The following is a 27,420-nucleotide window of genomic DNA, read 5'->3' as shown; positions in this document are numbered from 1 at the left end:
CACCACAACAAGGGACAGCCTTTCACCTTACCCACAGCCAGGCAGACAATAACGGATACATCGGATTATGCCTGGGGGGCACATATGGCAGGAAAAAGTATTCAGGGCACGTGGGCCAAGGAACAAATGCATCTTCACATCAATCAAAAAGAGATGCTAGCTGTACAGAATGCCCTGACAGCTTTCAAGGACCTTCTGCATCCAGGACAACTTTTAATAAAGACGGACAATACCACTGTTATGTGGTACATAAACAAGCAAGGGGGCACACATTCCTACCCCCTATGCAGGCAAGCCATGACTTTGTGGAACACAGCACTGACCTATCAAGTACATCTGCAGGCACAATTCCTGCCAGGAACAAAAAATACACTGGCAGACGAACTAAGCAGAAATCTCATGGATCCTCACAAATGGAAAATAAACCCACAAGTGTTCAACATGATAACAAGGAAGTGGGGATGCCCAGACATAGATCTTTTTGCCTCCCCTCACAATTACCAAATACAGAAATTTTGCACAAGGACCTATCACTCTCAAGCATGGAAAGTGGATGCTCTTATCATTCAGCTGGAAAAACCTGACAGTCTATGCCTTCCCTCTGATGCCTCTTCTCACCAAGGTGCTTCTAAAAGTCAGACAAGAGAGGCCAAAAATGATACTGATTGCACCAGACTGCCACGCCAACACTGGTACCCAATCTTAAAAACTTTGTCCCAAGGCCCACCTTGGCCTCTTCCTCAAATCCCTCATCTTCTGACACAGCAAAACAATCAGATTCTGTACAGTCAACTCGGTACCTTAAACCTGGCAAGCATGGCAGATAATGTAGCCACTCAGACTGCACCTCTCTCTAAAGCTGTTATTGATGTAATTTTGGAAGCCATGAGACCCAGCACTAGGAAATTTTATGCAGAAAAATGGAAGAGATTCTGTGCTTGGAACCAGGCACAAGGGCTCGACCCACTGGTCCCTAATACACCTCAGATTTTGCAATACCTGACTGAGATGTTGGACAAAGGCCTATCTTTTTCATCTATTAAAATCCATGCCTCTGCCATTTCAGCTCATTACAATACGGATCCTCCATTTTTTTCACATCCTCTACTACGACAGTACCTCAGAGGGGCAAAGAATATAAGACCCCCTAGGAGATCACCAGTACCTACTTGGGACCTCAATTTTGTTTTAGAAAAACTAACACTACCTCCATTTGAACCAGCCAGCACAGCTGATCTAAAATTCTTGTCATGGAAAACTGCTCTGCTCTTAGGAATAACTTCAGCAAGAAGAGTCTCAGAGTTACAGGCATTGATGGCTGTGGAACCTTTCCTCATTTTTCACCAGGACAGGGTTTCTCTAAGGACGAACCCAACATTCATGCCAAAAGTGGTCTCCAATGTGGCAAACCATTCATTTGCCTACTTTCTACCCAAATCCCCAGAATAAAGGGGAAAGACTTCTGCACTCTTTGGATATACACAGGCAGCTACGATTTTACTTGGACAAAACAAAAGCTTTCAGAAAAACTGAGCAACTGTTTGTAGCATATGCTGCAGGATCACAAGGAAAACCTATTACAAAGCAAACAGTCTCCAAATGGACAGGACACTGCATCCGCTTCTGTTATGCACAACATGGCAGAACTGTGCCCAAGGGCATTAGGCCTCATTCTACCAGAGCAGCAGCAACTTCAGCAGCTTTCCTCAGAGGGGTACCAACCAAAGACATGTTAGAAGCTGCAACCTGGAGCTCAGTGCACACTTTTACCAAGCACTACCACCTACCGCTCTACTCCAAATCCAGAGCAGGCTTTGCCACTGCAGTTCTGCAGGGCTTGTTAGCCTCGCCAAATCCAATCTAGACTCAGCCACCCAACCTCAGCTTTGGGATTCTACCCAAGTGTAATGACTGCAACAGTGAACCATGAACATAGTACAGTTGTATACCTACCATAAATGTAGATGTTCGAGTGTATTCACTGTTGCAGTCCAGGTTACCCACCCTCCACCCCCCTCTTTGCTGGGACTATTCTGTACTTCTCAACTCTATACAACCTGTGTGGTGTATTTGCTTGTAGATGAAGGAAATGTTTATAGTAATATATGCATGGTTGTTTGGCATATTTTTATCTTTTCAGCCTTCCTATCTGGGGGCACCTAACATCTGGGGCAAGAAAAACTGAAGAAAATGGTGTCTGTTGCAACTTTTATACCCCTGGCGCACTGACGTCAGGAAAGAGGCGACAGCAACCGACGCCGGACCAAGTCTTTGGAACTCGGGCCGACTGCGGGTCGCCTGCCAGCAGGATAACCGGAGTGTAATTACTGGAACAGTGAATACACTCTAACATCTACATTTATGGTAGGTGCACAACTGTACTTTATCCAGCATCCATTGTTCAGTAGCATTGAAGGCATTCTGGGTTCGTTTTGCTAAGAAAGAAATGGAGGTTGCAGAACAGATTAGTTGAGTCATCAGCGTATTGGATGAGGTTACAGTTAGGAATGGCATGATGGAAGTCATTTATGAAGATACTGAAGAGTAGGGGACACAGAATTGAACCTTGGGGTACACCTGTTGGACTGATTAGGAAGGGGAAACTAGCTTTTTTCCATTTGACTGCTTGTTAGGTAACTATTAAACCAGATGATGATAGAGTGGGAAAGGTTAAGTTTAGATAGTTTAGTGAGGAGAAGGTTGTGAGAGATGGTGTTGAAGGCCTTTGAGAGGTGTAGTAGGAGGGTGGACACAATGTGACCAGTGTCACGTGCTTTATTAACAGTTTCCAAGAAGGAGAGGTGGGCGGTAGTGGTGCTGTGGCCTGGTCAGAATCCATGTTGTGTGGGGGTGAGCAGGTTATTATCTGGGAGGTAGGTTAGAAGTTGAAGGTGGATGCACTTTTCAAGGAGTTTAGAAATGGGGGATAGGATAACAATTGGACGGAAGTTGGAGATGTCATTGTTGTTTCCTCCTATATGGAGTAGAATAATAAATGTTTTTTTTCCAGAGCCGGGGGACGTGGCCCTCTAAGATTGATCTATTTATTAGTATGGAGATAGGATAGGCTGTGGTGTCTGCTGCTATTTGTAGGAAGTAGGAGGATATCTCATCTGGGGCATTGGAACATGGTTTCAGTTTTAGAAGTAGTTTCTTGATGTTGGAGGTGGGGGATGGGTTTAATAGAAAAAGGAGCAGGTAGAGAGCTAGTGTTAGAGGAGGATAAAGGGGTATGGGTGGGTGTGTATGGAGGCGTGGGGTTATTAGGGAATGATGATGTTAGTTTAGCTATGGAATCGATGAAGAATGAGTTAAATTTGGAGGCTAATTCACAATCAGAGGCATTTGGGTCTGGGTATGGGTTCTCTTTTTTACCTGGACTAAAGAGAGACGAAAATCCATTCCAGAATTTTTTTGGATTAGTATTGTAGTTGGTTTCAAGTGTGGAAAAGTAGGCTTTGTGGTCTGAGAAGTTTTTTTGCTTTGTTACGAAGCATTTTATATTTATTTAGGGCAGTGCTGGTATTAGTTTTATGGAAGACTTTCCAGGCTTTATCATGGAGCTGCATGACAAGTTAAGGTACCCTTAGTTAGCCATGGCACAGGGTTGCTTTTTGTGCGTTTTGTTCTCCATGGGGCAAAGGTGTCAAGCAGGTTTAAGAAAGTTGTATTAAAGTAGGTAACAGCGTTATCCAGGGGCAGAGTTTTTAAAGGATTCCAGTTTGTTCTTTTTAGTACATCAGAGAAATCATCAGGGTTGAAATTTGTTAGGTGTCTGGAAGAGGGTATAGGCATGGGTTAGTTGTAGAGAAGAGGGAACCCAATGGGCAAAGGTGGGAAGTTGGTCACCTAGTGGGTCTGGAAGGATACCATGGTTAGTGATATACTGGGGGGTGTGAGACTAGAATCCAGTCCAAGGTGCTCCCAGAGAGGTCTTCTAAGGTCTGGTTGTCGAGGTAATGATTTGAGAGAATGTATAAAGATTGATATTTATGGAGTTGGTAGGAGGTTGAATTGTGGCCTAATTAATATTAACGTCACCCAAAATTATGGTTTAATTTACAATGTTGGAAGAAACCCAGGAGGGAATGTCTTCGAGGACAGGAATATTGTCCCCAGGAGGCATATAGAGGGTGATAACACAGATAGCTTATGGTTGTTCATGTGCAGAAGGGCTGGAAGTAGTTCAGCATTGCCAAATTTGGGAATAGCTTTGGAGTATGGAGTGATTAGGAGGTTGGAGGAGTAAAGGAGGAGCCATTCCTCCTCCTTTTTTGTGTATTCTGTCTTTTCTAATGATGGAGTAGTTGGGTGGAATTAATTCTGAGTCTTTTATATGGGGTTTGAGCCAGGTTTCAGAGATGGATAAGATGTTAGGTTGATTATGGCGAAGCCAGGCGTGGAGTTGTGAGATTTTGTTACATATGCTTTGGGGGTTTAAAGCTGTGAATTGGAGGGACCTACAAGTAGAATGGGGAGGGTAGGATGGGTAGGTAGAGTTTCATTGGGGGCAAGGTCCCGGGTTTGGGTGTATGTCACCAGAGCTAAGGATAGAGATAAGGTGATGAATAAGGATAGAGATAAGGTGATGAATAAGGAAGAAGAGGTGTTTAGATTGTTTAGTATCTAATTTGTTGGTTGTAAGCTTAGTTGAGGTAGAGCAGGTGGAGATGGTAGTAGTGTAGAAAGGGTTACTTAAGATTTTATAGGGGAAGAACATAGTGTTGTTACTGAGGTAAAGACTTGGTGATATGTACAATACTTTGGGTATATGCTGTATAAGGGCTGAGGTAGTAGTATGGTATGAGGGAGAGTGATTAGCATAGAGGGGTCTAGTGAGATAAGATACATTAAGGTAAGGAGTAGTAGTATTTGGGTTGTTTCTGTGAGAGGTTTGAAGGGCATAGTGTAATATAAGGGTATTTGGAGGTGGGGTTTAGTAAGAATGTAGGTGTGGAATGTTTTGGGATTGTATGCAATGAAGTGGGAGGATGAGAAGTGTTGAAGGGGTTGGACAGGAAGATGTAAGTAGGTTTATGGGTGTGGTAGATGAATTTGATAGGGTAAAGGGGGTGTGGGTGTGGTATATGTGAGTATAAGTGTAGGTGTCCTGGGGGTGGGTGGAATTTGGGGGTAGGGGAGTGGAGTGAGCCCGCAGGGCGAATGAGCGGGCAGGACCAAGGAGAAGAAATAAGTTTTATCAGCAAAGAAAACAATCAGAAAGATGGAGCGCAGCACTCTGAGAAGGTAAGGAGATGTGCAACTAGGCAACTATGCAAAGGGAGAAGCAGATTAGAATTGTAAGGGTTAGGAAAGTTAGAAATAGAAAAGATTTTAAGGGTTTGGAAAGTTAGAGAGAAAAAATAAAACTACGGGAGTAGTAACTACTTATAATTTACTGTTCGTTGTGAAAAAGTATAGGGTAACTGTGGGTGTATAATAGAGTAACTGCAGGGGTAATACACGAGCGCGTAGGGAGTGGGAAGGAGCCTGGGGATAAAGAGATATAAAGTCCGTGGTAGGCAGCAGGTAGGCACGCTAATTTACAGTACAAAATTAATAGCAAGATATTGGATGTCTTGCACAATAGGGTACATACACTTTGTAGATATATCTGGGAGAGCAGTATGGTTGCAGGAGGCCACTGTAGGATCCCCTTTGGTTCAGTCAAGGGCAGGTAACCAAGTTCTTTTGCAGGCCAAATGAGAAACACTGGGGTGGATAGGTTGTGGCACTAACAGGCTGTAAGGACGGAAAAGACAGATATAGGCAGTTAGAATAACATAAGGTGATGGTTTAATGTGTGAGAATAGAGCAGAGTTGGGGAATGCAGATTGAATAAATTAACCTTGGGTGGAAGGAAAGGTAGTGGGGGATATCCTAGGGGTGTGCTTGAAGTGAGGGTATGAACATGCAGGAAGCAAAGAACATAGGGAGATTATGAGGGAGGAAGGAAGTATCTGACCAGTTAGAATACCGGGAACACAACAAAAGATAATGCAATGCAATAGCAGTAGGTAATATACCATAAGCAGTGGTTAAATGTAGCAGAGATATTCATGTAATGCATTTAACTGTAGAAAAACATTTAAATTGTGGCATACAAAATGACATCAGAGCACAAAGTACACAATTAAAAATCAGCAATAGCGGTGCAATATCTGGAATGCGGTAGATGATAACCTATCTAAATGTAGCAGAGATAGTCTTATAATGCATATAACTGTAGAAAAACATTTAAACTGTGGCATACATAATGACATCAGAGCACATAGTACACAATTTAAAAATCAGCAATAGAGGTGCAATATCTGGAATGCGGTAGATGATGACAACCTATCTTGCCAGTACAGTTAGGATACATGTGGCTGAGCAGTAGTTTCGCCAGCTACTTGACACCCATTCAGTGTGCGCATAATGTAGGCACAGAAATCAAACATTGGGACTACAATTTTGGTAGCGTTTCAGGTTAAAATAGAAATAATTACTTGGTTTCAACCAAAGTGATGATATTGTTTCCTCTCATAAGTCAACTACGAGAAAGACTTATGCTAGCAAATGGAAAAGATGTTCATACTGGGCAGAATCTAGAAACTTAGACCCCTTTTCAGCCCCAGTCCCAATTCTAGAATTTCTAGCAGAGCTTTTTCAGTCGGGTGTGGCTGCTGCTACCATCAGGGTACAACTGGCTGCCATATCTAATTTTCATATTGGAAGTCTTAATTCTAGCATAATGTCTCATAAGCTCTGCAAAGCCTTCATGAGAGGAATATCTCTTCTTAGACTCCCAGTGAAGGATCCACCTCCTCCTTGGGATCTCAGTTTAGCTTTGACTTCTTTAATTCTGCCTCCCTTTGAACCAGCAGCATCATGTCGCTTAAAATTTCTTTCTTGGAAAACACTTTTTCTGGTTGCTATTACCTCAGCTAGACGTGTTTCAGAACTCCAAGCACTCTGTGTTCGTCCTTCATATATGGTGTTTCACAAAGATAGTTTGTCTAAGAACCGACCCATCCTTCATACCAAAAGTCTGTTCAGAAAGCAATTTAAATCAATCCATTGATCTTCCCCGTCTTCTTTTCCAGTCATAGCAACAAGGCAGAATACAGTCTTCACCAACTGGATGTGCATAGACAATTAAGTTTTTACTTCCATAGGACTAAAGAGCTAAGAAAGTCAAACCAGTTATTTCTCTCCTATGCTCACAATAAGCAAGGCCTTCCAGTGTCTAAGGTGACCTTATCCAAATGGTTGTCTGACACCATTGCCTTTATTTATCATTTAAGGCATAAAGATCTACCAGCAGAACCAAAAGGTCATTCTAGCCACTTCTGTTGCTTTTCAGTCTAAATTGCCCATAGACTCAATTTGTGCAGCTGCCACTTGGCCAAACCCTCATACCTTTATCTCTCATTACAAAGTGGATGTGGTCTCCCGGTGCAGGGCTTCCTTTGGTTCCACTGTTCTGAAGAGTCTGTTCCACTGAGCCACCCCAGGGTCGTTAGGTGCTAGGGATGCTGTCCCAAACAGTAAGAACAAAGGCGAGATGGGACAACTTAACATAAAGAAGTTTTGTAGCTACCATAACGTTCCATGTTAGTTGTCCTTCATCTCACCTTCCTTCTTGCGCCTCCCTCCTTCCCCCTTCCTGGAGGATTGAGAGGAGTTCACTATGGTTTCATTGGCTGATTTCCTTTTTCTTGGTTCACATGCCAGGTAAACTTTTGACAGTTTACTCTGATTTTATATTTTGGTAAATCAGTTTTTAGGTTACTGGTTACTTTATATGTCTAGTGTGTGCTATCACAAATGAGATCTGGGTAGCTGACTGTAGGCATTCTGGGATAAGGGTTAGCCTCGAGCCAGTAAACAGCTCTCGAGCTATAAGTAGTAGGCCGAGTCAGTGCCGAGGATCGGCTCTGAACCCAAACAGCAAGAAGGAAGGCGAGATTAAGGACAACTAATATGGAACGTTATGGTAGGTACATAACTTTTTTTTTCCTATCATTACCTTGTCTAAGGGCAGAGTTCTTTTGGTGGGCAGAGGCATGCAACCACAACAAGGGACTCCTTTTAACTCAACCCCTCGCCACCCAAACCTTGACAACAAATGCATTAGTCTATGCATGGGGGGGTTCACATGGCAGGCAAATGCATTCAAGGCAAATGAACCAGGGCAAATTCTCCTGCATATCAGTCAAAAAGAGATGCTAGCTGTACAGAATGCTCTGACAGCCTTCAAATACCTTATCCTTTCAAGACAGCTCCTGATAAAGACAGACAGCACCACAGTTATGTGGTACATAAACAAGCAGGTGGGAGCTCATTCTTACCCACTCTGCAGGTTAGCCATGGCTCTGTGGAACACAGCCTTGAGCAACCAGGTGCACCTACAAGCTCAATTCCTGCCAGGCAAACAAAATTCACTGGCAGACAACCTAAGCATAAATCTACTGGACCCACACGAGTGGAAACTGGAATCCTACTCATTCAAACTTCTAATCCAGAGGGTGGGGGGGACACCAGAGGTGGACCCCTTTGCCTCCCCCAAAACCACCAATTGAGCAAGTTTTACACCAGGAACCCTCACAGCAGAGCCTGGAAGGTGGATTCCCTATCCTTCACATGGGAAAACCTCTCCATTTATGCCTTCCCCTTCTGCCCCTCCTCTCAGAAGTATTACTCAGGATCAAACAGGACAGGCTAAGGGCAATCCCTATTGCCCCAGACTTGGCCACGCCAGCACTGGTACCCACTTCTGCGCAGTCTGACAGCAGTGCCACCCTGGCACGTACATCAGACACCTTCCTTGCTGTCTCAGCAGGAGGGACAGACTGCATCCACAGCTGCACACCCTAAATTTTGCAGCCTGGCTTATCCCCTCAGTACGCCACCAGCAACCCTCAGCAAACAGGTGCTGGACGTCATCCTTTTGGCCAGAAGGCCTAGTACTAGAAATCCTATGCAGAAAAGTGGAAAAGATATTGTTCTTGGAGTCAGTCTCAAGGAAAGGACACAGCCGTGCCCACCTTACCTCAAATCCTGGATTACCTAGCAGAGCTTCTCTACAGAGGTCTGTCCTTCTCATCCATTAAGATTCATGCCTCTGCCATCTCAGCTCATTATAATACTGAGCCACCTCTATTTTCTCACCCTCTCATCAAACAGTTCTGAGAGGGGCTAACAATTTAAGCCCCCCTAGGAGAGCTCCCACCCCTGCCTAGGACCTTAACTTTGTACTGTAAAAGCTCAAGTTTCCCCCTTTTGAACCAGCTGCTTCAGCAGAGTTAAAATTCCTCTCTTGGAAAACAGCCTTGCTTCTAGCCATTACTTCAGCAATAACAGTGTCTGAGTTACAGGCACTAATGGCTCTGGAACCCTTCATTATTTTCCATGCTGACAGGGTTTCCCTCAGGACTAACCCATCCTTTATGCCCAAGGTGGCATCCATTGTGGCTCTAAACCAATCCATCAATTTCCCAACCTTCTTCCCTAAATCCTCGGAATAAAGAAGAAAGGATCCTGCACTCCTTGGACGTGCACAGATAGCTGAGGTTCTACCTTGAAAGGACTAAACCTTTCAGAAAATCTGACCAGCTGCTAGTCAGCTTTGCTACAGGGCAAGGCCATTTCAAAGCAAACCATTTCCAAATGGATAGCACACTGCATCCATTTCTGCTACAAGCACCATGGAAAATCTACTCCACAGGAGATCAGAACACTTTCCACTAAGGCTACTTCAACCTCTACAGCATTTCTAAGGGGAGTCCTTACCAGGGACATCCTGGAAGCTGCAACCTGGAGTTATGTACACACCTTCACCAAGCATTACCACTTAACTATTTTTTCTAAATCCAGAGCTGGATTTGCTACAGCCGTCCTACAAGGCCTGCTAGCCAGCCCTAACACTTCTTGACTGCCTCCACCCTTTCTCAGCTTTGGGATTCAACCCAAGTGTGATGACTGCAACAGTGAAACACGAAGAACATAGTACAGTTGTGTACACTTATCATAAATGTAGATGTTAGAGTGTATTCAGTGTTGCAGTCCTGGTTTCCCTCCCTCCCTCCAGCCCCCAGGCTTTCTATCCTTGCTACCTATCCTCTTTATGGCCATCTTTTATGGCAGGGGTATTTTACTTTTTACTGGAGGTGTTCCACAACGTGTAATAGCTTCCTATTTTGGGGACTTCTGACATTTGGGGCAAGAAAAACTGATGTAATGGCGTCTGCTGCATGTTTTATACCTCTGACGTCATGGAAGAGGTGACAGCATCCGATGCAGAAATCCCAAGAATCTGGTATTCGGGCCAACTGAGGGCTACCTGCAGGCAGATAACCCAAGTGTGATGACTGCCACAGTGAATACCCTCGAACATCTACATTTATGGTAAGTGTACACAGCTGTACTTTATGTACTCACCGTAACTTTCCATCTGAGTAGTTCATTTGTCTTCAGCTGTCCCTCCCTCCTTCCCCCTGGCCTTATTATTTATTATTCTGGTATGTAGGAGAGGGCGCCTCTGCAGCTCTCCTGTTCATGCTTGTTAGGTTTTGTGGATAACCTTTTGTGGTAAGGTCTCATTGGGTCGGGCTTATGTTTATGGTGCAGCAAAAATTATCTGAGGAAAGTAGGGAGATGGAGGGGCATTATAGGTAAGGGGAGGAGCTTGGAGCTCGGCTCATATGCTGGTGAAGCTGCCGTCTCTGATCCGATCCAGATCCACAGGTTGAAGACAAGTTAAGTACAATTACTCAGAACGTTATGGTGAGTACATATCTTTTTTTCTCATAGTCCCAGGTAGAGCCTTTTTGTTTGCCCTATAGGCTCTTTTCTATAGTCATGTTTAGCTGGAATGCTTTCTATTCATTCAGCCTTATCTTCTGCGGCAGTCAGTCCTGACTTGGGTATGTGCGGATGTCACATTTATAGCTGAGGTCTGTTTATGGCACTAGCATGCTACGCCGCATGTACCCCTTACTGAAGACTTTGGTATACTGGCAGGATGTACGGTGCTGCAAGCAGCCATATCCCTACTATAATGAATACTGCAACGTGGAAGAGAAGGACATCTATGGTTATGGTAAGATTTTACACCACTATTATTTTTCTTCAGTTTTAAGTCACCTTTTTTACATAAATTCAACTAATTTGTTGCACTAAGTTCTGTCATCAGTCAAGAGGCTTAATTTTCTTTTCATACTTTTCTAATGTTAAGTCTACTTTGAGGTAACTCGCCATACCAAATCCTAGTGTAAAGATTGTGAAACAACGAGAAAGAGCCAAAGCATGGGTTCCAAAGGCCATCGTCTGTTTTGGCTCAGTTGTCCAACTCATAACAAGTACTCCTGTGTAGATGCCTTGTGCAGATCATGTTTCAAAATATTTGATTTGCTAAAAAAATACAACAAAGGCACCAGAAAATGCTATGAGTAAAATCTGCATATGCATGCACTCAAGTAATTGTGTGGAATGTGCTCCTTAAATCTCAGTTCATTTATAAGCAAAACAACCGAAACTTTAATTCTCAGCTCAGGTATGAGCAAAATAAACAAGCAACATGCAGTTGGTCACATGGCAGGCACTCCGAAGCCAGGTGTTCATATGGCATCAGGAAGACGCTCTCCATCCAGTAAAACTCGGCAGATGTACTTCAGTTCAAGACTTTATTGATGACATCCAAGCACCACTTAAATGAAAAAACAGTTAATGGAACCTTATTTCGCAGGTTGTTGCCACCTCCAATTTTTTGCTTGGATACTTATGTCTACTTTGGAAAAGGCTCTGAAACAAATTCTTGACCCCCCCCAGCCTGCAGTGGGTAACCTTCCTTTCATGTGATAAGGTTCCATTAACTGTTTTCTTTCCATCCAAAATGGATTTTAAGGTAGACTGAGCTTCAGTATGTGATGCAGAGGGGGAGAATGAATATTGCTGGTACAACAGAGCATAGCCTAATGGGGAATAAAATGTGGAGATTGGGGTTAGAGAGGCATGGTGATCTGTTTGAAGTATGGTTACAGTGGATGTTGGTTGAGCAACTGAAAATGAGCTATGGTTGATTTTTCATGTTTTGTAGGGAAAGATTCCTTAACCTTAGTGTTTGTTGAAACAAAAAAGGGAGCAGATGCTCTTGAGGATTTCTTGTTTCGAGAAGGATATGCCTGCACAAGTATCCATGGAGATCGATCCCAACGAGACAGAGAAGAAGCACTGCATCAGTTCCGATCTGGAAGGTGCCCAATACTGGTTGCTACTGCAGTAAGTAATACTTTCAGTTAAGTGTTTGTAGTTATTTGGGGATACTGGTATGAGTGGAAATCATTGCATATAAGCATTCTGCAAGCTTGTGAGTGGCTCATACTTTAAAGCAGGTGCTGCACACAGCAGTCAATGTACATTTCCTGGCTTACATTTTCATAATTAATACCAGTATATGATCTTCGTGTTTCACTGTTGCAGTAATCACACTTGGGGTATCTGCCTGCAGGAGCCCTCAGTCGGCCCGAATATCAGAGTCTTGGGATTTCTGCATCGGATGTTGTAGCCTCTTCCATGACATCAGGGGTATAAAACATGCATCCGACACCATTACATCAGCTTGCCGTGCACTGTCCGAAGCAGAAGCAGTTTGTACGTGATGGTCGGCCGTCTCCTGAAATTTTCGTTTTTCGAGTTTCAGACCTGAAGTCTTCTAAAAGATAAGTACCCCGTTAGGAATCCTTTTTTCTTGCTCTAACCGATGTCAGAAAAAGGTAATAATTGTCTTGCCTGTGGAAAGCAAATACCTCACAGAGATTTTCATTCTTACTGCATCACCTGTTTAGGCCCAGACCACGACGTTCCTCGCTGTTGGTTTTGTGCCTTGTTCAACTCCCGAGCTATTTGTCATCGGGCTGTTTTTGTCGCTGAATTATTTTGCTCTCTATGTTCTTCGTGCTTCACTGTTGCAGTCATTACATTTGGGTTATTTGTTTGCAGGTAGCCCTCAGTCGGCCTGATTAACAGAGTCTTGGGTCCTGCGTCGGTTGCTGTCCCTTCTTCCATGACGTCAGGTCGTCAGGGGTATAAAACATGCAGCCGACGCCATTACATCAGTCTTTTTTGCCGTGCGGTGCCTGAAGCAGTTTGCAAGTGCCGGTTGGCTGACTCCTGAAATTTTCGTTTTCGAGTTTCAGAACCAAAGTCTTCAACTAAAAGCTAAGTACCCCGTCGGGGAAACTTTTTCTTGCTGTTAACCGATGTCAGTAAAAGGGAATAATTGCATTACTTGTGGATAGCAAATACCTCATAAAGTTTTTCATTTGTACTGTATTCCTTGCCTAGGCCCAGACCACAACATACCTCGCTGTCGGTTTTTGTGCCTTATTTAAACCACAAACTATCCTTCGGTATATTTACACATCTAAATATTTTGGTGCTCTGTTCAATTATCCTGATATGTCTTCGGTCAGCCATCCGACTTCCAACATTCTGAAAAAACACAAAGATAGAGACAGGCTGCCTAGATCCAAAGCTGCTGATGCTTCTCTTAAGCCAGTCACCAGTTCGCAGGTACTCAGTGAGGCGCTTTTGCAGCCCGATACCCGCTACTTCTGATTCGCAGGCCTCTACTGAGACCCATTTGGAGTAGAGTATGCCGCGAGATGCTTCAACTGTGGAAACTGCGGCACTGGCTTTTGAGGGTGTATTAAGGCGTACTGACTTGCGTATTAAACCGATGCCATCTTCGTCAAGGCCTAAATCTCGAACCATGCCTAAAAAGCTGACGCCCAGACCACATGGTCAGGCCTCTATGCCTAAAAAACAGAAAAGAATGGCTGAACACCTTATTACTTTAATCAGGGGAAGCCAGCCTTCCCCCTCTAAGAGACTTAGGACTGAGTTTGTTTATGATACTTCCGACCAGGATTCTGAATTTTCTGTTTCGTCTGATGACCAGGGGATTCTGATGCTGAGGGCTCCATTCCCTCTGCCCCCCCCCCAAGAGGATTTCTCTTTTGGTGAAACCTTGCATACTCTCAGGGAGCATTTTCGTTGGGAAAGTCAGGATTTCTCTGATTCTAAAAAGAGGCTTAGGGATTTTTTTACTCCTGCCCCAGCACAGGCCTTTAGCCATACCTCCTGTATTAGACATTGTTGATGCATCTGCAGAATCTAGTTTGGCCCCTAACTCTTTACCTCCTGCTCCCAGGAAACCTGATAGATATTAGGGGGTCCCTGACGCTCACAGGTTCCTTTTCAAAAAATCCTACTGTGGATTCTGTGACTATTTCACAGGGGCCTAAGGGCATTAAATCTACTACTGCCAAAAATCCTACCCCCTCTGATAGAGACTCCAGGGTGCTGGATAGATTGGGTAAGAAGGTATACACTTCTGCAACATTGCCAATTAGGGCCTGAAACTGCCTGTTTCATATGTTGAAGTATCAGCAGTGATTGTGCTGAAAATAAGAATTTACAGGATTTATTGCATTCAGCTGAACAGGTTTGAAAACATACTTCGCAATGTGGTTTTGACTCGAGGCATCTTGTAGGGCTGCTGTAACTGGGGCTGTACTTAGAAGGCATGCTTGGCTTAAGGGGCAGTCCCTACCAGATTATGTTAAAGGAAAATTACTGGATGCTCCCGTAAACCAGGACCGCCTGTTTGGCAACAAGGCAGAAGAAGTTCTTAAAAAGATGGAAAAAAAAGCTAAATCTATGCAAACTGTTAAAGATTTTTTTACAAGTACAACCTCCAACATTTAGTAGGCATTGGCCTTCCAAGAATTGGTCCTTTCTGGGCTCTTCCAGACCTCCTCAGTCCAAACTCAGATCCAGCAGAGCTCCCAGGCTGCAGTCCCAGGGTACGCACAGGACTAAGCAGTGTGGGGGCTCTACTTCCAAATCTGGGAGTAATAAGACACCCCCCCCCCATTGTAAGCTGTCTCTATGACTTCCTTTTAAAATTTCCAAGCACTTATCAACTGACTGCTCCTTTGGGAGAAAAGATTGCTTTCATGCAAAGAACTGGGAAATCATTACCCAGGACAGATGGGTTTTAAATATAGTGTCCAAGGGATATAGATTTCACTTCCACACGTTGCCAACACCAAGCGGGTGGCTAGACCTACCCCCAAATAAGTGGGCAGAGGCCCAAAAACAAGTACTTTCTCTCTCAAACATGGGGGCTATTCATTTGGTACCAGAAGGGGGAAAGGGACAAGATTTCTATTCGATACTTTTTCTGGTACCCAGAAAAGGCAATTCATGGCGTCCTATCCTGGACCTGTCTACTCTAAACACCTTTTTGGAAATTCTAAAATTCAAGATGCTGACTCTTCACCAGTTGCTTCCTATGCTAGGCAAAGATGCCTGGTTGGCAACACTAGATTTAAAAGAAGCATACCTGCACATCCCAGTCAGAGTGTCTTGCAAGAGGATACCTATGCTTCAAAGCAGGCTACACGCACAGATCTGATATTGTTAATCCTCGTTCATTCCTTACGTATGGGTATCTGTTCCAACCTCTGAACCGAGCCAGCCGTTTTCCAAGCTCGCGTCCGCTACAAACTCTCGAGCTAAACTCTTACCCATAATCCCCTTTTCCCTGTTACCCCAGATTTAGTTTGCTGCGTTGCCATTCGGTCGTGTCCGGCTGCTTCTCTTGAGCTAAGTATAGATATTTGTTGTCAGACTAGTCATATATATAACTTTTTCTCAGAAAAGTTTCTTTTTTGTCTCTTATCCTATCGCATTTAGCGACCATATTTTCTTGTTTTCTTCTCTTTACTCTGCAACTTTTACCGCAAGGTATTTATCCCTTACCATGGTTGGTAACCTCTTCTTTTTCTTCATACCTTCAGGTATTCTTTTGTACCATTGCTGGTACCCTTTCTATTGTCCCCTTTTTCTACCATGGCAGATAAGAAAGGTAGTCAGGGATTTAAAAGGTGTTGTTCATCGTGTTTCACTGTTGCAGTCATCACAGTTGGGTTATCCTGCTGGCAGGTTACCCGCAGTAGGCCTGAATTCCAAAGTCTAGGTCCGGCATCGGTTGCTGTCGCCTCCTCCCTGACGTCAGTGCGCCAGGGATATAAAAGATGCAGCCGACTCCATTTTCTTCAGTCTTTCTTGCCGTGCGGTGCCCGAAACAAAAGCAGTTTGCAAGTGCCGGTCGGCTGACTCCTGAGATTTTCATGTTCGAATTTCAGATCCGAAGTCTTCATTAAAAGCTAAGAACACCGTTGGCGAAACTTTTTTCTTGCTCCAGACCGATGTCAGAAAAAGTTAACTGCAGAAAAAGTTAGAAGCAAATACCTCATAAGGACTTCCATTCTTACTGTATTCCTTGCCTAGGCCCTGATCCCGACGTCGCTAATTGTAGGTTTTGTGCTAGATTTAACCAACGCACTATTAAGCGTCGGAACGATTTTGCATTTCACTATTTTGGTAGAAGATTTAATTACACATTGTCGTCGGATAGCCATCCGACTACCACGATTCAAAAGAAACACAAAGAAAAAGAAAAGGACAGGCATCCGAGGTCCAAAACTGACGACGTGGCTTCTTCTAAGCCAGTCACTGGTTCTCTGTGAGGTGCTTTCGCAGCCCCTGACGCCCGCTACTTTAGAGCCGCAGGCCGCTTTCGACTCCCACGTGGAGCCGACTAGGCCGCTGGAAACTCAAGGTATTGGAACCTCGGAAACTATTCCCTCAGATGGGTCCAGAGCCGCTGAGCAGGCATCGGCTTCTGAGGGTGTTTTCAGGCCTACACAGTTATATGTTAGAACGACTTCAGTTTCAAAAGCAAAGACTACAGTACCTCTAAAGACAAACAAGTACAACAGCCACATGGACAGGCCTCCATGCCTAAAAAACAGATGCTCAAAATGGCCGAAGACCTAATTACTTTGATCAGGGGTTCCCATCCCCCTCCTGATAAGAGGCCTAGGCAAGAGACAGTATATGAATCTTCAGATCAAGTTTCCATTTCTTCGGATTCCTCTTCTGATCAGGAATACTCCCTTCCACCCTATGAGGATTCTGATGCTGAAGAATCTATCCCTTCAGCCTCTCCTCCTGAGGATTATTCTTTTGGGGAAACTCTGCATACCATGAGGGAGCATTTCCACTGGGAGAGCCAAGATTATTCAGAATCTAAGAAAAGGCTCAGAGACTTCCTTTTACTACCTCAGCACAGGCCCCTTGCTATTCCACCTGTGTTAGACATTGTAGATGTATTTTCAGAGTCCAGTCTGACTCCTGACTCTTCACCTCCTGCTCCTGTTAAGCCAGACAGATACTACAGGGTTCCTGATTCACATAAATTTCTTTTCAAGAACCCTGCTGCTGACCCAGAAACTATCTCTCACGGTCCCAGAGGGGTCAAGGCTTCCACTGCAAAAAGCCCTACCCCCTCTGACAGGGATTCTAGGGCACTGGACAGATGGGGAAAAAAGATTTGCACTTCTGCTACTTTGGCTATAAGGGCGTTAAATTGTCAGTTTCATATGCTTAAATATCAGCAATATATTATGTCACTGCTTAAACAGAAAATGTTGATAAATTCTAAATGTGCAGAAAACAAAGAAATGTAGGATTTATTGCATGCAGCTGAACATGTGGGAAAACATACTTTGCAACGTGGTTTTGATTCTCTGGAGGCCTCCTGCAGGGCCGTTGTTATGGGTTCTGAAGTTAGGAGGCATGCTTGGTTAAAGGAACAGAATCTGCCTGGTCATGTTAAAGCAAAATTATTAGATGCTCCATTACAGCATGATACCTTGTTTGGTGTTAAAGCAGAAGAGGTGTTGAAGAAAATGGAGGACAAAGCTAAATCTATGCAAACAGTCAAGGATTTCTTACAGGTACAGCCACCAAGATTTAGCAGGTATTTGGACTTTTCCAGTGTCAGACAGACCACAAAGAGGCGGATACAGATGCCCTAGAGGCAGATCCCAGCCCCAAGGCTCATACAGGTCTAAACAATGGGGTGCTTCTACCTGCAAAAGCAGAGAAGACAAATCACAGCCATACAGGAATCAGTCCCAATGACTTCCCCCTGCCTGCGCCAAGCACTTATCTTCTGGCAGCACCTTTAGGGGGAAAACTAGCACTTTTTTCTCAAAATTGGCACGTATTAACCCAGGACAAATGGATCTTTGATATAGTGTCACAAGGCTACAGGTTTCACTTTCACACCCTGCCAAAGGCAAACGGTTTGCCAGACCTGCCAAAAAATCAATGGGCAGAGGCACAAAAGCAAATGTCATCCCTCATGGACATGAGGGCCATTCAGCAAGTACCACAGCAAGAGCAGCGACAAGGATTTTACTCAAGACTGTTCTTGGTGCCCAGAAAGGACAAAGCCTGGAGACCAATACTGGACCTATCTATTCTAAACACATATCTGGATATTCCAAGATTCAAAATGTTGACTCCGCAGCAGCTTCTGTCCATGCTGCGCAAGAAGGCATGGCTTGTGACTTTAGACCTAAAAGAGGCATACCTGCATGTCCCAATCAGACAGTCATGCAGAAGGTACCTCAGATTCATAGCTGGCTCAATGCACTACCAATTCTCTGCACTGCCCTTTGGCTTATCTACTGCACCCAGGGTCTTCACAAAATGCCTGGCTCCAGTAATTGCATTTTGCAGACAGAGGAATACAAATATATCCTTACTTGGACGACTGCCTTATTCAAGCAGAGAACAAGGACATTCTACTACAGCATCTGGCGTTTGTAAAAAGATTACTAGCATGCCTAGGGTACACAGTAAACGAAAAGAAGTCAAAACTAGTACCCTTTCAAGAGATAATATTCCTAGGTGCAAGCTTAAATACAACTGCCCAGATGGCTTATCTCACGCCAGACAAACAAGGGCAACTGACTACATATTTCAAAATGTTGCCAACAAAGACCCAGTTATCTGCAAGAAAAATTCTGCAGGCTTTGGGCTTCATGGCATCCTGCATTCTGCTAATTCCATATGCAAGACTGCATATGAGGAAACTTCAACGGTATCTAAAAAGTGTTTGGACTCAACATTGCCACAGCCTGGAAACAATGATTACCCTCATTCCCTGCCTGCAACAGGAGTTTCGATGGTGGGCAAAGGCCTGTCACCACAACAAGGGGCAGCCATTCGCTTTACCCACAGCCAGGCAGATATTCACAGATGCATCAGATTATGCCTGGGGGGGCCCACATGGCAGGAAGATGTATTCAGGGCACATGGTCTGCAAGCCAAATGCATCTGCATATCAACCAGAAAGAGATGCTAGCTGTTCAGAATGCCCTGACAGCCTTCAAGGATCTACTTCATCCAGGCCAACTACTGATAAAGACTGACAATACTACAGTCATGTGGTGCATAAACAAGCAGGGAGGCACTCATTCCTACCCCCTATGCAGTCTAGCCATGACTTTGTGGGACACAGCATTGACTTACCAAGTACATCTGCAGGCACAATTCCTGCCAGGAAAGGTAAATACTCTGGCAGACAAACTAAGCAGAAACCTCATGGATCCCCACAAGTGTAAAATGGATCCGTAAGTCTTCAGCATAACAAGAAATTGGGGATGCCCGGACATCTATTTGCCTCCCCTCACAACTACCAACTACAGAGATTCTGCACAAGGACTTATTACAAGCAAGCATGGAAAGTGGATGCTCAATCTTTCAGCTGGAAAAACTTAACAGTATGTGCCTTTCTTCCACTGCCTCTCCTCCCCAAGGTACTCCTAAATGTCAGACAAGAGAAGCCAAAAATGATACTGATTGCCCCAGACTGGCCCCGCCAGCACTGGTACCCAATCCTAAGGAACTTGTCTCAATACATGGACATTACCTCAGATTCCTCACTTACTGTCCCAACACAACAATCAGATTCTGCACAGCCAACTCAAGACCTTAAATCTGGCAGCATGGCAGATAATGTAGTCATTCAAAACACACCTCTCTCTAAAGCGGTGATGGATGTTATTTTGGAGGCCAGGAGGCCTAGTACCAGAAAATCTTATTCTGAAAAATGGAAGAGATTCTGTGCTTGGAACCAGGCACACGGGATTGACACGACTGTACCACATATTCCTCAGATTTTGCAATATTTAACTGAGATGCTGGACAAAGGCCTATCCTTTTCATCAATTAAGATTCATGCTTCTGCCATTTCAGCTCATTACAATATAGAGCCACCTTTGAGCTAGCCGCTACAGCTGATATAAAATTTTTATCATGGAAAACAGCTCTGCTCCTAGCAATAACCTCTGCAAGACGAGTCTCAGAGCTACAGGCACTCATGGCTGTGGAACCTTTTATCATTTTCCATCCCGATAGGGTTTCTCTGAGGACAAACCCGACATTTATGCCTAAGGTGGTGTCCAGTGTGGCCCTTAACCAATTTATTCGTTTGCCTACCTGTTATCCAAACCCACAGATTAAGGGTGAGAGACTTCTGCATTCTTTGGACATAAACAGACAGCTGCGCTTCTACTTGGACAGAGCCAAAGCTGTCAGAAAAACTGAGCAATTACTAGTGGCATATGCTGCAGGATCACAAGGAAAGGCGATCTCAAAGCTGACTATTTCAAAGTGGATAGGCCACTGCATTCGTTTCTGCTATTCACAACATGGCAAATCAGTGCCTAAGGGCATTAGGCCACATTCAACCAGAGCAACAGCCACTTCAGCAGCCTTCCTCAGAAGAGTACCAACCAAAGACATTTTAGACGCTGCAACCTGGAGTTCAGTGCACACTTTTACAAAGCACTAACACTTACCACTCTACGCTAAATCCAGGGCAGGCTTTGCCACTGCAGTTCTGCAGGGACTCATAGCCGCTCCTAATCCTATTTAGCTCCAGCCTCCCAACCTTAGCTTTGGGATTCAACCCAGTTGTAATGACTGCAGCAGTGAAACACGAACATAGTACAGTTGTGTACTTAAACATAAATGTAGGTGTTCGAGTGTATTCACTGTTGCAGTCCAGGTTACCCTCCCACCATCCCCCTTATCTTTGCTGGAACTTATCTGCACTTCTGTATTCTATACAACTTATGTGATGTATTTGCTTGTAGATGAAGGAAAAATTTACCTTGGTGCATGCATGCTTTATTGACATATTTTTAGCCTACCCTTTTGGGGGCACCTGACATCTGGGGCAAGAAACTGAAGAAAATGGCGTCAGCTGCATCTTTTATACCTCTGGCGGACTGACGTTGGGGAGGAGGCGACAGCAACCGACGCCGGACCTAGACTTTGGAATTCAGGCCGACTGCAGGTAGCCTGCCAGCAGGATAAGCCAATTGTAATGACTGCAACAGTGAATACACTCTAACATCTACATTTATGGTAAGTACACAACTGTACTTTCTGATTGCGGATATAAATTACCTACATCAGATGCACACTCTTTGTGCGTTTATTGCTTGGGTGTGTCCCACTTATCAGTTGAACCCGCCCTGTGGTATTTGTAAAAATTTTTCTAACAGAACCTTGTTGGAAAGGAAAAATAAGTTGTTGCTGAAGGGACTTCACAAATCTTTCTTTTCAGAGGCTATTTCTGGGTTGGAGGGTTCAGCCCCTCCTAGAACCCATAAGAAAATTTTGGATGATCCTACTAAGGCCAAGTCTTTGCCTTCGTCCCCAGCTGGGGATTCCTGCCAACCAAGACCTAAGAAGGCTAAATTTTCTGCTTCGGAACTCTCACAGTCAACCCCAGTGCTTTCGGTGCCTAGACCTTCGGCACCATCAGTGATCTCGGCTCTATCTACTCCTGTAGCCTTTACTATATCGGCATCGAGGGGCTCCTCGGTTCAGACTATTATGACTACTACATCGGCACCAACCGTTCAGTCGGTGCAGACCTTGACCACGTCGGCTCCGACATCGTACTCGGAACCGACGCCTCAGTTATTGGCTCCAATTTTGTCGGTTCCAACTTCGGTACCGGCAACCACTTCAGCACCAATTCTTGTGTCAGTGCAGACCGTGGCCTCGGCACCAATGATTTCCTCATTGCAGACACCCATAGTCTAGTCTCTCTCAGCACCGTTGTTCTCGGTGCGGACTGGTGAGCTGGGCGCCGAGCTTGTCTCTTCTGTGGACAGACCTGTTTCTCCCTCAGTCTCCATGAGGTCCACTAGAAACCTTTCCGAACACGACGTGTTGCGTCTTGTGGATCAAGTGCTTCTGGCCAGAGGTATCCTGTCCCCCAGGACCTATCCTTCCTTGGGAGGTGGTCAGCCATCTCCAAAGACCCTTTCTTATTCTCCTCTTTCATTGCCTTTGAAGTCCATTGATGTAGCACAGTCTTCCCCTCTGTGGTTCCCTTTATGGATCTCACTAAGGAACCGCAGTTGCCTTTGTGGCAGGCGAGTTTTGCTACGACCCAGGGTGACAGTTGACACACACGTAATTTGCTGTTCCACAGCCATCCGGGAACTCCAAGTTGGCAGGCTGAGCCACTTAGGGGAGGGGTGACCTCTGTCCTGGACACTCACCCCTCTTCAGGTGGACCAGCCTTTCAACTGATGGAGAAGGTTTGGCTTCTGTTGGCGATACTTTGCTGTCTATCCCCCCGCCCTCCTCTGGTACATTGTTTTCACAAGTCGCACCTAGCAGATATCGGGTGCGAGGGCCTCAGGACATATTCCCACAGGAAACCCCTTTTCCGCTGTCTTCCCCAGCTTCCCCCTCTGAGGAAGTCCACCAGAAAAGTTTGTGTAAGCGGAAGCACATGGACTCCACAGAGAAGTCCCTCACTGAAGGCACAGACTTTGATGAGGGGGAAGGATCCCCTCGGTCGCCCTCTGAGGTATCCTTTGGCGATATCCTCGAAATCCTTAAACAGAGAGGTGACTGGCAGTCCTCTAATCCGACCTCTGAGGAGTCTGTGTTCCTGCAGGCCTTTCGCGCCCGTCCCCTTATCTCCTGGGTTACTCCACCTGCCAATGAACTTGTCTGGCTCATTGTGAAGCATGCGTGGAAGACTCTTGACACCATCAAGGCTTTTCCCTGGAGGTCAGATAAGAATTCGTCCCCTCCTGCTACGGATACCCATTGGTCTAAAGGTCTTCCTCTGGATGCTCTAGTGGTGTCGGCCACAACAAAAAAGGATCTGGTGGAAGAAGAAAGCCAAACTGTCCATCCACCTAACAGAGTCCCGGGCTCTGGGCAGGGTAGGGAAGCGCACCTTTGCATCAGCGACCTTTACTGTCAGGTCCCTGAATTATATGGCACACTTTACCAGGCTTTAAAGGGATCTGATTTCCGAGCTCTCAAACCTTGGCTGGTGCCATGTCTGATGAGGTCAGTGACAAAGTGGCCTCTCAGCTGGCAACCATTGAGTCAATATCTAACTCTTCTATGCGACTGATATCTTGCGCATCAGGAGTAGCTAGAGCGGCAGGTTCGGCTGTGGTCTTGAGATGACAAGCCAGGATGCGCTTGTGCAATTTCACAGAACCCTTTAAGGCTTCCTTTCTTAACACTCCCATTGAGGCCTCTTCGTTGTTTGGACCCAAAGTTAAAAGCACACTGGCCAGATGTAAACAGGACGGTAAGACCCTTTCTGCCGTAGGTGTCCGTTATTCTTCCTCTCAGCATGCTTTCTCCCGAAACCAAAAGAGTGGGAAGATATGGTTCAAGAAGTTTCAGGGTCCTTTCCCTGACGCACAGGCCGAGTTTTCCCCTAGAGGCAGAAGGGGGAAACTCACAGGGAAGACACTCCTTTCGGGGCAGAGGGGTTCTGCGTAACCAAGGTTCCAGGGACTCTTTCCCTTGCCAATCCTACCAGCGCTCCTGAAGATCGGCCCAACTCCTTTCCTCTGGAGGTGGTTGGGGGTCGTTTCTCCTTGTACCCTTCTGCCTGGCTAACCATCACCACCGCTTCTTGGGTACAAAGGATTATAACAAGTGGTTATCATTATTCCCTTCGATCTTTGTCCTGTCCCTTCAAAAAACCTTCCCGACATTCCACCCAGTCAAAGGGAAGAAGCAGCACTAGAGATAGAAAAGCTGCTAAGAGAGTCAGCCAAATAGTCCCTCCAGACCAGATAGGATCCGGATTCTACTCGACTATTTTTGGTGCCAAAGAAAACCGGGGACTGGAGACCAATTTTGGATCTCAGTGTATTGAACAAGTTTGTGAGAGTACAAAAATTCCGGATGGTCACAATACAGTCTTATCCTCCCGCTTTTGGATAAAGACGATTGGATGTGCTGAGTAGATCTTCAAGATGCATACTACCACATAAAAGTGGACAGGCCATCAAGAAGATTTCTGCGCTTCCGTGCGGGAGCCAGTCACTACCAGTTCAGAGTACTGCCCTTCGGACGCACTACAGCCCCCAGAGTGTTCACAAAGTGCATGGCAGTCGTCACAGCTCACTTTTGACTACAGTGATTCCAGGTGTTTCCATACCTAGACGACTGGCTCATTTCCGCCCCCTCCAGACATCTATTGGAGGAAGACCTGGCATACTCTCTCCTCGCTGCACAAAAGCTAGGCATAAACATAAACTGGCAAAAATCCAATCTCACCCCATCTCAGTCCACAGAACTCATAGGGGTTATCTTTGATACAAAGAACTGCAGAGCTGCCATTCCAAAGCACAGAATTCTAAGGATAAAGCAACAACTGATCCCAGTCCTTTCAAGGGAGAAATCCACGTCTCACTCTGTCCTACAGCTGTTTGGTTCCATGGCAGCCTCCATCACCATTGTCCCCCTGGCCAGGTTTCATATGAGGCTTCTATAATGCCTACTGCTCACCCAGTGGTATCCTTTTCAGCATCCTCTTTCAGCCAAGATTCGAGTAACCCACAGGTGCAAACAGGATTTAAATTGGTGGATGACACACGGTCACAATGGTCTTGCCCCTTCTCCCCCCAGCAACCCAAGGCTACAGTGACCACGGATGCCTCCCTGATGGGGTGGGGGGGCTATGTCAGGGACAGACAGCCCACGGCACTTGGTCCAAATTGGAGGCCCAACTGCATATAAATGTTCTAGAGCTGAGGGCGGTGCTTCTGGCGTTTCAAGCATTCCATCCCCCGCTGCCGTCTGGGACGATTGCGATTTAAGTCAGACAACATGGTGGTGGTCTGGTACATCAACAAACAAGGTGGGTCCAAATCTTACCCCCTTTGTCGAGAGGCCATGAAGATATGGCAATGGGGAACTGCTACCAACCGTTTTCTTCTAGCAACTCACATTCCCGGGAATTCCAACGTGATAGCAGACAGACTCAGCAGGTGCATTCTACAACCTCACGAGTGGTCCCTGAATCCCTTGATAGCAGCGGAGATCTTCCACCGCTGGGGCCATCCTTGCTGCGACCTGTTTGCATCCCCGACCATCTACAAATGCAGCAACTACTTCGCCCTGATTCCCCCTCCAGGACAGTCACCCAGGGATGCCCTAGTCCACGATTGGCCCTCGGGTCTTCTTTATGCATTCCCACGTTTTCCCCATCATTTCCCAGATGTTCATCGTGTTACCCTACTGCAGTCATCACACTTGGGTTATCCTGCCGTCAGGCGGTCCCGCTGTCGCTTCCTCCCTGACATCTGCGCGCCAGGGGTATATAAGAAGCATCCGACGCCATTTTCTTCAGTCTTTCTTGCCGCGCGGTGACCGAAGCAGAAGCATTTCGCAAGTGCCGGTCGGCCAACACCTGAAATTTTATAATCGAATTTCAGTCCGAAGTCTTCAGTAAGGCTAAGTACCCCATCGGGGAACCTTTTCTTGCCTCAGTCCAATGTCAGAAAAAGTTAAAAATTGCATTTCTTGTGGGAAGCAAATGCCTCATAAGGACTTCCATTCTTACATTCTTCCATTCCTTGCCTAGGCCTAGACCACGACGTCACAGGTTGTCAGTTTTGTGCTAGGTTTAATAAACGAACTATCAAACGCCGTTTTGACTTTGCACGGCATTACTTTGGTAGGAAATTTAATTATATCATGCCGTCGGAGCAGCCGACTACCGCCATACATAAAAAACGCAAGGATAAAGACAGGCAGCCTAGAACCAAGCCAGACTCCAAGGCCTCTGCTGGGCCTGTCGCCGGTTCTCCGGTTTTCAGTAAGGCGCCTACGCAGCCCCTGATGACGGCAGAAATGGAACCACAGACAGCTTCGGATTCTCAAGCGGAGTGTACTAGGCCATCGCATCCATCTTCTTTAGGCCCTACCGACACTGGAGCAGAAGGTGATCCCGGTGCAGTAGAAACGCCTTCGGTTACAGAACGTGTCTTCAGACCGACTACACTCACCATAAAATTTTATGCTAATCAAAATACTCCTTTAAAATCAAAATAGACTGTACATCAGTCTCCTGCTCAAGGCCCCATGCCTAAGAAACAGATGCTTAAGATGGCTGAAGATTTGATTTCCCTAATCAGGGGTTCCCATCGCCCTCGTGATAAAAGACCAAGGCAAGAGGAGGACTATGCTTCATCTGACCAGGTTTCTATTTCCTCAGATTCTCCTGAGGAACAGGATTACGCTTTTCCCCCTTATGAAGATTCCGATGCTGAAGACTCTATTCCCTCAACATCTCCCCCTGAAGACTACTCCTTTGGGGAAACTTTACATACCATGAGGGAGCATTTCCACTGGGAAGGCTAGGACTACTCTGATTCTAAGAAGAGGCTCCGAGAGTTTCTTATACTACCCCAGCACAGACCACTTGCTATACCTCCAGTCTTAGATATTGTGGATGATGTTTACTTAGAGTCTAGTCTAAATCCAGACTCCCTACCTCCTGCTCCAGCCAAACCAGACAGATACTACAGAGTACCTGACACACAAATTCCTTTACAAAAGCCCTCTGGCTGACCCAGAAACAATTTCCCAGGGTCCCAAAGGGGCTAAAGCTTCTGTGGCTAAAAATCCTGTACCCTCTGAAAGGGATTCCAGAGCCCTAGATAGATGGGGAAAGAAGATATACACCTCAGCTACGAGAGCATTAAATTGTCAGTTTCACATGCTGAAATATCAGCAATTCCTAATGTCTCAATTAAAACAAAAACTGAGCACACATTCTGAACAGGCTGAATTCAAGGAAATGCAGGATCTGTTGCATGCAGCTGAACAGGTGGGCAAGCATACTTTACAATGTGGATTTGATTCATTGGAAGCTTCCTGTAGAGCAGCTGTTACTGGGTCTGTCATACGCAGACACGCTTTGTTAAAAGAACAAACCCTACCTGATCATGCTAAAGCAGAATTATTGGATGCACCTTTACAGCAGGATGTCTTATTTGGTGTCAAAGCAGAAGAGGTTTTAAAGAAAATTGAGGATAAGGCAAAATCTATGCAGACGGTCAAGGATTTTTTACAGGTACAACCCCCCGTTTCAGCAGAAGTTGGCCAACAAAAAACTGGTCCTTTCCAGCTTCTGACAGACCACAGAGGGGCAAATACAGA

At 45.3% G+C, this 27,420-nt stretch overlaps 1 protein-coding gene across 2 annotated transcripts in view; it reads left to right on the top strand.

Annotated features, from left to right (window-relative positions):
• The window catches only part of DDX3X (DEAD-box helicase 3 X-linked), a 1,864,809-nt gene that overhangs the window by 1,370,209 nt on the left and 467,180 nt on the right, over positions 1-27,420 (top strand). For both annotated transcript variants that reach the window (XM_044072327.1, XM_044072326.1), the window contains exon 14: positions 12,080-12,261. In XM_044072327.1, the coding sequence (XP_043928262.1) occupies positions 12,080-12,261 (182 nt within the window). The remainder of the gene's footprint in view (positions 1-12,079; positions 12,262-27,420) is intronic.

Source organism: Protopterus annectens, chromosome 5.part0, assembly GCF_019279795.1.
Source record: "Protopterus annectens isolate FY-2018-M chromosome 5.part0, PAN1.0, whole genome shotgun sequence".
In the NCBI taxonomy this organism is placed as follows: Eukaryota; Metazoa; Chordata; order Ceratodontiformes; family Protopteridae; genus Protopterus; species Protopterus annectens.
This window is presented reverse-complemented; position numbering and strand designations above follow the sequence as displayed.